At 35.0% G+C, this 9,092-nt stretch overlaps 1 protein-coding gene across 1 annotated transcript; it reads right to left on the minus strand.

Moving 5' to 3' along the window:
• Nucleotides 1-4,816: 4,816 nt before the first annotated feature.
• On the minus strand, nt 4,817-8,685 carry LOC123780128 (amelogenin, X isoform). Its single transcript, XM_045778912.1, has 5 exons — nt 8,632-8,685; nt 6,879-6,926; nt 5,609-5,650; nt 5,504-5,545; nt 4,817-5,230 (listed from the first exon to the last, which is right to left on the minus strand). Exons 1-5 carry the CDS (start codon nt 8,683-8,685, stop codon nt 4,817-4,819), a joined length of 600 nt encoding a protein of 199 aa, XP_045634868.1.
• Between the last annotated feature and the right edge of the window lie 407 nt (nt 8,686-9,092).

Raw genomic sequence — 9,092 nt, forward strand, 5'->3', positions numbered from 1 at the left:
CCTCCTCTCATTTCCCGTGCTTCTCATTCCGGCGGCGCTGTCCCTATGGCTCCCGCAGCCCACGTGGGTTACCATGCGATTGATGTGGCAGCAGAGCCACCTGTGACCATTAAGCGCAGGTGAAACTTGACTGCGAGGAAGACCATCAATGTCCACGTAGCTGCGGAGCGTCGCCACCTTTTTCAAATATATTTTAATCTAGATACTAATTGCCAGGTAAAGAGACTGTACTCAGTCTTGAATCAATGTCATGTTAAGAATATATCTGCAGCCTTCCTATTCTGGCCATTCATAGTAAATTTCAGAATTTTCGTTGAAATGGCCTTTCTATATCTAAGTTTGTACTCATTGGACTACCTGGGGAAAAAAAGTAGAGGACGATGAAGCCTGGATTTTAACAACATAATTTCCCAATATAGCTTTCTGTGAAAAAACTCTAACAGCCCTCACTGATCTGAGATGCTGCTAGGATAGATGATCCTATAAGATTGCCAAGGCAGTGTTAAGGATTTGCTACAATTAGTGTCCATATTTGGAAAGGTTTCTTTTTCTGCTGTGGCAGTTTACCACAAAAGGAATGTTTTCCTTACAACTGCAAAGCTGTAATTGGATCAGGAGTTCCTTGGTTTGAGTTAATAATAGTTACTTGACACAACTTTGGAAAGTCAAATGGACAGCAAGTCTAGTGACAAAACCAGTTTTGTGACTTGATCAAATTGAATTTACATTTTTCCAGATTGTATAAATACATGCACATTATTTTAGTTAGGATCCTAGACACCGTGAAAAATTATTTGGAGTGTATGTGTGTTTAACACTGGGTGTTATACGCAAGTAATGAATCATGGAACTTTACCTCAGAAACAGGGATCTACTGTATGGTGACTAACATAATATAATAAAAAATATTTCATATATATATATATACATATGTACATATATATATGTGTATACATATATATATATGGCACTTATTTCTTTTTAAAGTTCAAAGCTGAAACAACATCCTTTCTTAAATGGGCATTGCTGGAAGGTGGGGAGGTAGGGGGATGGGGTAACTGGGTGATGGACATTAAGGAGGGCACATAATGTAATGAACACTAGGTGTTGTATACAACTAATGAATCTGGAGCAATCTCTGAAATTGATAATACACTATATGTTACCTTAATTGAATTTAAATAAAAATTTAAAAATAAAATCAAATAAAATACGGCTAGAGATGGGCCTACTTCTATAAGGTTGTGATTACTAATTGAGTAAATGCTTATCATTTAATTAGAACAATGTCCAGAATATAATAACTTGATAAATGTTCAATATTGTTATTATCACTAATTTTACATTATCAATCTTTGAATTTTAAAGCTGATGATGGTTCATTGACAGATATTTAGCAGACTAACCAATTTCCAGATACTTTTCTAAATCTGCTTCAAGAAGAATGCTTAGGGCAGAGAACACTGTAGAAAAAAAGCAGTTGTTTAATATGGAGCATGCTCAACATATCCTAAAAAAAATTCTCACAACTTGGTCCATCCAGCCTTATCTGGTATTGTATCACTGGGGTTTTCAAAGAACTGTGTTATAGAGTGTGATCATGTTCCTCAGGAATCATACAGGGTAGCAATTAGTAAGTGAGATGTACATCTTGCTCTGTTGAGAGGTGGCTCACTGATAAATTGGATGTACGTTAGACTTAGAAAATTTTTGTATTGAAAGTTTTCCTGTGCTGCCCTAATTCTGCAAGGCCTGGTTTTAACTGTGTAGTGTTCCACTGGTAACCAAAATAATGATTCTTTCTAAATGTAAGAACTGTCGTGAATGTTTATTGACTACTGACTATGTGCTATGATTGTGGTTCATTAATGTAAAAGCACTCAGATGCATATAAGCACATTTTATAGATAAGAAAACTGAGGCACTGTGTGTGTCTGTGTGTGTGTATGTGTGTGTGTGTGTGTGATCAACAGGATTTTCTTTAGGCAAGTCATTGACAAACTAATTATTCTGAATTCTGGTGAGAAAAGCTTGGCATCTCTGAAGAGAAAGTTTGTTGGCATGGCAAAAAGGATGAAGTAAATCTACCAGGGCATTTTGACTATGCTTCTGTCATTGTGTTAATGCTGCTAGGCCTTCTCAGTATTTGTGAGCTTATTTTATCCCTTTGATAGGTTCTAGATTCCTTAAGGATAGGAACTTACTGTTTTTATGAGGGCATGGAATAGTGACTTAAATGGTGTTAAATAAATATATACTGAATTGATTAAAATCTCTCCATGCCAATTCTTTTAATCATAATTTTTTAATAAATCTAATTGTTTTAAAAATCAGTCTATTTCAATAACAATACTCTTTCAGTAAATCTATATTTATTAATTATAAAAAGTGATTAAGGGGCTTTAATTATAAAGTTATTAGAATAAAGTTACTGGATTAAATTACTGTAAGCACTGTGTGCCCCGCAAAGAATGTTTATAAATACACTTGTGTGTGTAGGAAGAATAAAATTAAGTATGCATGGGTTAATATTTTGAAGATGATTAGGTAAAATTTGCACTATTAAGGATTATGAAGTGAAAGAAATCTGTTTAATAAAAAATTTCATTGGAAAAAATTTAATAATTTTTAAATTAGTATATTATTAAGCATATCATATGATTTCATTTAAAAATGTTTTTTGTAGAATCAGTAGAAACAAAAGTCCAGATTCTGATTGGAAGTATAAAATCAGTGTTCCAGATTCTAATTCATTTTGTAATATAAGCATTTTTCAAGACTTCAGTTTCAGTGACTATACATAGTCAATTTTTTTTCTTTATCAATTATTAGGACTCATATATAAACTAACACAAAAAAACATTTGAGGTACCGTATTTTAAATTTTCTCTAAAACAATAGTGTCATTTTCTTGCCAAACCATCTGTTTGTGGTTGTAAATTCTAAATTCTCTCAAGTGACATGAAATTTTATATTTAATTCACAAGCAATACATGGATTTTTTAAAAATATTTTATTGAATTCTACTGGTTCTTATTTTTAGTTACAGAATTTACTAGTAAACCTACTGCAGGCACAAATCATCATGTTCTTGTATCATTTCTAAAAGGAACTGAAATATCTACTTCTCTCATTTTCTGATCTTTTAATCCTGAAAAAATAGCAAAGAAACATTTTAATTAATTTACAAATATTTTTAGAGAGTACATGTACAGTAACATTTATAGCTTCAGTTTTACTTGAAAAATCTACTATAAATTAAGTTGGACTGTATAATCTCCAAAATTTTTTGTTGTTTCATTGTTGTCAGATATATGTTGTTCACAAAGGTAGCCCTACCTCAGGACAGTTGCAACCTATTATGTAATATTAAAATTACCATAGGTATCTTTCTTTGAGTACTTCTTGTCTGCTAGACTCTCAGTTAATCACTTTATTTTATTTCAATAAACAACTCTAAGAAGTTATCCATTTAAAATCTAAATTTATACATGCAGAAACTAAGTTTTAAATAGTTGAAACTGCCTAACTGAAGTCACCTTTGTGTAAATAGTTTGATATGGCCTTATTTATTACTAAACCAAAAAATGTATTTTCAATATAGTATATATATATAATCTATAATCTGTATCTCTTCATTAGAGAACATAAAGTTTAGACTAAAATAATTGACTACAGGGTCACCTGGGTGGCTCAATTGACTAAGCAGTTATATCATGATCTTCTCCCTCTCCCTCTGTTCCTGTTCCCCTGTTTGTGCTCGCTCTCTCTCTCTTTCTCAAATAAATAAATAAATAAAATCTTTGAAAAAATTTGCTGTTTCCTTACCTCTTTAAAATAAATAAATAAATAATAAATAAATAAATAAATAAATAAATAGTAGGTATATGACATTATTTGTTATACAATCAATTCTCAAAAATTTTGTCCCATATCCTGATAAACTCATAATTATAAAATCTTATATTGGATATAATATAATTTTTAATTGAGAAATTGTTTTACTATTTGTACTATAAATACAAACACTTGAACAAGCTTTTAAAATTATCTGATCCACCACCTTTCCCCAATTTAGAGATAAAAAATAAAGACCATAAATTTGAAAGAATTTGTGCAACACCAATTTCTTCTTTGGGGCAAAGCTAATACTAGAACCTACATATTCTAGCTAGTCACCCAGGCCATTTCCATTTAGTCTTTCACTTCTTCCAAGTAGCAAAGCACCTATTGCATTTGTAAATTGTAGAATTACATAAACTTCCATACACAGTACTGAGATTTAATAGGAATGGAGGAAAGTCACCCTATTGTATTTCTAATTCATGTAAAACTTCCACTAATGAAAGATTATCTTAGGCTACAATTTGGAAAATTCTTATTATAAATTAATCTATTCATCTATTAATTCTAGCATTCATTGCTAGGATTAATGTTAGGATCTAATGCTAAAACTCTGCTTAGCTTAACTGCCTTCATTACATTGAAAACCTCCTAACACAGGTTTCTTTTAGATCTTTTTTTTCTTTTTTTTCCTCTTAAATCTTAAAAGAAATTTTGCACATACCATGTTTTATATTCTGATGTTTGCATTCTCTTCACTCCCAAAATTACTTTTGGTACCTTCAGTGTATTTCTAGTCTGTTGCTAATGAAATGATTGAAAGATAAGGAAGACTGATATTCCTCATACTGTGGCCATAAAATGAATGTATTTTGGTAGTCTATATTGTTGCTGGAATTCAAAATTATATATTTTGAACCTACTATAAATATGCTATGTAGATAAATATCATTTTCCCAGTGTTGTAGTGTCTTCAAGGGATACTCACCACTTCCTCCCGCTTGGTCTTGTCTGTTGCTGGCCAAGCTTCTAGAGGCAGGTCAGGAAGCATGGGGGGCAGGGGCTGTATGGGGAACATCGGAGGCAGAGGTGACTGTGGTGGCAGGGGCTGGATGGGGTGGTGAGGCTGTGGCTGGACGGGCTGGGGCTGGAAGGGCTGCTGGGCAGGCAGAGGGAGGTTTGGCTGGTGGTGTTGGGTTGGAGTCATGGAGTGTTGGCCAGGAACTGGCATCACTGGTTGCTGGGGGACCACGGGCTGCTGAGCTGGCACCATGGGGATGTGGTGATGAGGCTGCAGGGCGTGATTCGGGGGATTCTGCTGGGACAGCACGGGAATGATTTGGTGGTGCAGCCATCCACCCATGGGTTCGTAACCATAGGAAGGGTACTGGTGAGAAACAAAGAGTCAGGTTTACCATTGGCTCCATTGACTTCCAGATGGAGAAGTAGTCATGTTTTTTCTTTGTAATTTTGATAATCTGAATACTTATTCATTTTTCCTTGTACAAGAACTTCTAACTGTGCACATAGATATGACTTTTACAAACTAAATTTCCCATTAGTATCTGTATGTGGCATAGGTATATTATCTCAGTTAAAAGAAAATTGAAATACGTGGTTAATATTGTAAGGGAATAAAGAATAAAAAAAATCTGCATACCGGATGCCGTATGTTCTGGTACCATTTCAGAGGTGTAAGCACCTTAAGAGAAAGAGACATTAGAACACATCTGTTTTAATTTACTTGCATGAAATACAGACTCACTAATGCAGTCCTGTCAAAATTGGTAGCCTGAAAACGTGAGTTCTACAGAAGAAAAAATAAGGTAAACATTTGTCAGATATTTCCTATGGTTAGGCAGTGTATTACATCCATCACCTTTTTCATGTTTTCTAACATACTCTAAAGCAAATGTCACTACTGTCACTTTTACAGACAAGGTCATGTGGAATTAAAGAGGCTCATAATCTTAATGAGGTGATTCTGTTTAATTTCATAGCTCCTGCTGTTCTTTGCAAGAGCAAAACAAAACAAATTTAATGTGATATAAGATTAATTATATCTTTTTTTTGTCTGGATGTCATAATGAAAAAATAAAAGACAAACATTGTTTCTCAACTAAAACACAGATTTTCTGGTTAAATATATCAACCTTTTAAGATATAACAAAATTTGCCTCAAATTGTTAACATTTTTCCTCAGTTTGTATAAGTAAACAGATTCACAGATTATCATCTGAACATGAAAGAAGTTAGAGTTTCATTTCTCCAAAAATAGTATTGTACTTGGATAATCTCAGGTCCTGGGACACATTCATGTAGTAGTATAGCATTTGATATCAGTACAAGAAGCAATTATTAACATTGCTCGGGTTACACTTAACAAAGCACTTTTATATTGCTTAACTATTTTGCTCCTCAAACTATTTGTAGTGTGGGCATTATAATTATTTCCCTTCTTCAGATGAAAAAACCAAAGTTCCTGAGAGGAAAATGATTTGCCCAAGTTCCTGTGGTTGCTGTGTGGTTGAGGAGACCTTCAAACCTGATTTCCAGACACTGCTTGCTTTCCATTGCTCTGAGAATATGTCATATATCTTTTGGTCATTGATCTTTCAGTAAAGACAAACAAGGGAGACACATAGAGTGTGAACATCTTAGAATCAGGAGTTTCTAGCTGGAAAGGATCTTAAATAACATCTTACCTGACTGCCCGACCTTTCACAGGCTGGAATAGAACAAAGCTGTTCAGCCAGAGTTCACTTTCTGCCCTACCTTGCAGCCCCACCCTGAGTGGTAGTTCATGATGGATAGCTTTATAGCCGTATAAGGAGGAGAAACTGAGTCAGAGAGGCCAAGTAGGAGTGTGCTGGGGCAGTGCAGGCTTGAGGCAACCCATCAAACAAGAAAGCTGGTAATGTGAACTGAAAAGGTGGGACTGAGAAATGTCTTGAAGAATCAACACACTATTCTTTGCAGAGCCCAGGGCATTGTTAACTCAAACAATGGTCAAAATTAGTAAAGAGAAAAATTACCTCATAGCTGAAGTTGATATAACCAGGGTGCCCAGGATGAGGTGGTAGCTTTTATAGAGGGGAAAGGAGAAGAAAAAGAAAGAGGGAGAGGAAAGAAATAGAGAGGGAGGTAAAGGTAGAGAAAGGAGGAAGGAGGGATAGCAAGAGAAAGAGGGAGAGAGGGGAAGAGATTAAGTCAATATGCAATTGTCCACATTAAGAAAAACTACTTTAAAAGAATCTGTATGGTGCAAATATATTTGAAGTTTACTTTTGTCTGAACATGTATACTGTGTAGGAGAGGGGTCCTCTTATTTTAAAGAGGTCCAGAACAAGTAAATGACTTTCCCAAGACTTGGAAGCAAAAACCAATACATGGTTAACCTCCAGTGATTTTCAGACAACCCCCACATCCATATTGTCAACTAATGCTACTGTATCCCATCCCCCATTTTATATCTTAATGAAACTCACTCCATCTTGGAAAAAAAGATGTATTTCTCTTACATAATTACGAAACATCAACAAGAGAAGAACTGTCTCACAAACCTTCCCTTATAGATCAGGAGGTAGATAAGTCCTTAGGTATCAAAGAGATTCCTCACAATTGTCATGCAAACCACATCAACAACAACAAAAGAAAGAAATACCTGTGAATTATTGGTGAATATGAAAATATGTGTGCAGTAAAGTGGAAACATTATAAATCCCTTGAAAATTGGAAGACCTGATTTATAAAATTTAAACTGATTCTTTTTATTATTCTGTCAAAGTTTTTATGGCAGAAAAAACTTAAAGTTCAAAAAAAAAAAACCAACCTGAAAAATTATCTACACCAGGACTATCTGTCCCATCAAAAGGGAGGCCATGTGACTGATGCCTGCTATGTGCAATGCCAGTTGGCTCTGGAATTGGGGAAAGGGAGAAGGGAGAGCAGATATCAAGCTAATTAAGGCTCTATTATTTTTAAATGCTCATATTTACTAAAATGGCTTATTTACTCCCATCTGAGTGTGAGTTATTTTAGTCATGCAACTGCTCTTCCTATACATTCTTCATATAAGCCCCCAGGGAGTAGCTGTGTTGAATTGAAGAATGGAAAAAGGGCTCTATTTGTAATTCAAGGGACTGTCGGAATACTAGAAATTGCCACAATGCAGGATTTCAGGAAGGCAGAGCACAAAATCTTGTTCTTGTGGGTGAGAGAGGAAGACAGGAGGCTGATATGCAACATTTTCTGGCTTCTGGTTTATCAACTGTTCTTTATGCCACCAAAAAGCAGCTGGGTTCTGCTTTGCCTGCATATGATCTAAGCTGTCAGATCTTAATGTACCTATGTCTAAAGAGAATGGTCCAGATTTCCAGGTTGTACATTTGAATGTAGAAAATATCCAAATGAATTTTGCACAACCACATGGGAAGTCATGTGCTTAGCAGGAGCATCCAAAGGGATCTGGCCTCTGACAACAAGGAGATGGTTCAAGAAGGAAATTCCTAGCACCCAAATCTTACCATCTGAAGGATAACAACGCTAGGATTTGCAGAGCAGGAAGAGACTTGGATTCTTATGAGAAATTGGGTTTTAGAGAAAACTTACATTTTTGTAGTATTTGCCTAAGGTGATAGAGCACTTTCTCTGGACCCCTTTCAAGGGTCCCTTCCAAAAGTTTCACTCATACTGTCTTAAACCGTAAGTTTAACAGCTATAGGGCAGATTTTTATGTCCAAGCTTGTGAAATTGGATATTGATTTACACAAGAAGCATTTTACTCACAGGCATAGTGAAGGCTGCTCCCAGGAGGCAAGCAAACAAAATCCAGGTCCCCATTTCTTATGGCCCTGAAATATAAGTCAACACCTGCCTTTCTCATCTCATCTCAAATATGCATACAATTAGTGCTTCATAAAATACATATAATTCACATAACTCTATTGCTAGTAAAGAGGTTGGGACCATCCACTGTATTACTTTATTCATATGTAATCTCTAGTTCTTAACTCATTTTATTGTTTCTGGGGTCACAACAATAAAGATGATTTTCACTTAGATTGTGAGCTAAACAAACATAGAAAATGAATCATCTATCATTATGTAATTTAGAATGCCATTTTCCTTTACCAGTCCAGCCTATATAGTCACCTAGGGTCACAGAAGCTAAATGTAACTTTCAAGTAATATTAAAGGAATACTGTTGGCTCTCTAGGTCAGGAGACCATTAAGATATTTACAATTAT

Source organism: Ursus americanus, chromosome 37 (genome assembly GCF_024610735.1).
Source record: "Ursus americanus isolate L20-20 chromosome 37, mUrsAme1.1.p, whole genome shotgun sequence".
Taxonomy (NCBI): Eukaryota; Metazoa; Chordata; class Mammalia; order Carnivora; family Ursidae; genus Ursus; species Ursus americanus.

Bases quoted from the DNA above. Each gene is read 5' to 3' on its own strand.
- LOC123780128 (XM_045778912.1), bottom strand. From the start codon at position 8,685: ATGGGGACCTGGATTTTGTTTGCTTGCCTCCTGGGAGCAGCCTTCACT. The intron at 6,927-8,631 runs GTGAGTAAAATG...CCTCTATAAAAG, and splicing joins GAGCAGCCTTCACTATGCCT to CTACCACCTCATCCTGGGCA. The intron at 5,546-5,608 runs GTGAGTCTGTAT...CTTTCTCTTAAG, and splicing joins ATTTTGACAGGACTGCATTA to GTGCTTACACCTCTGAAATG.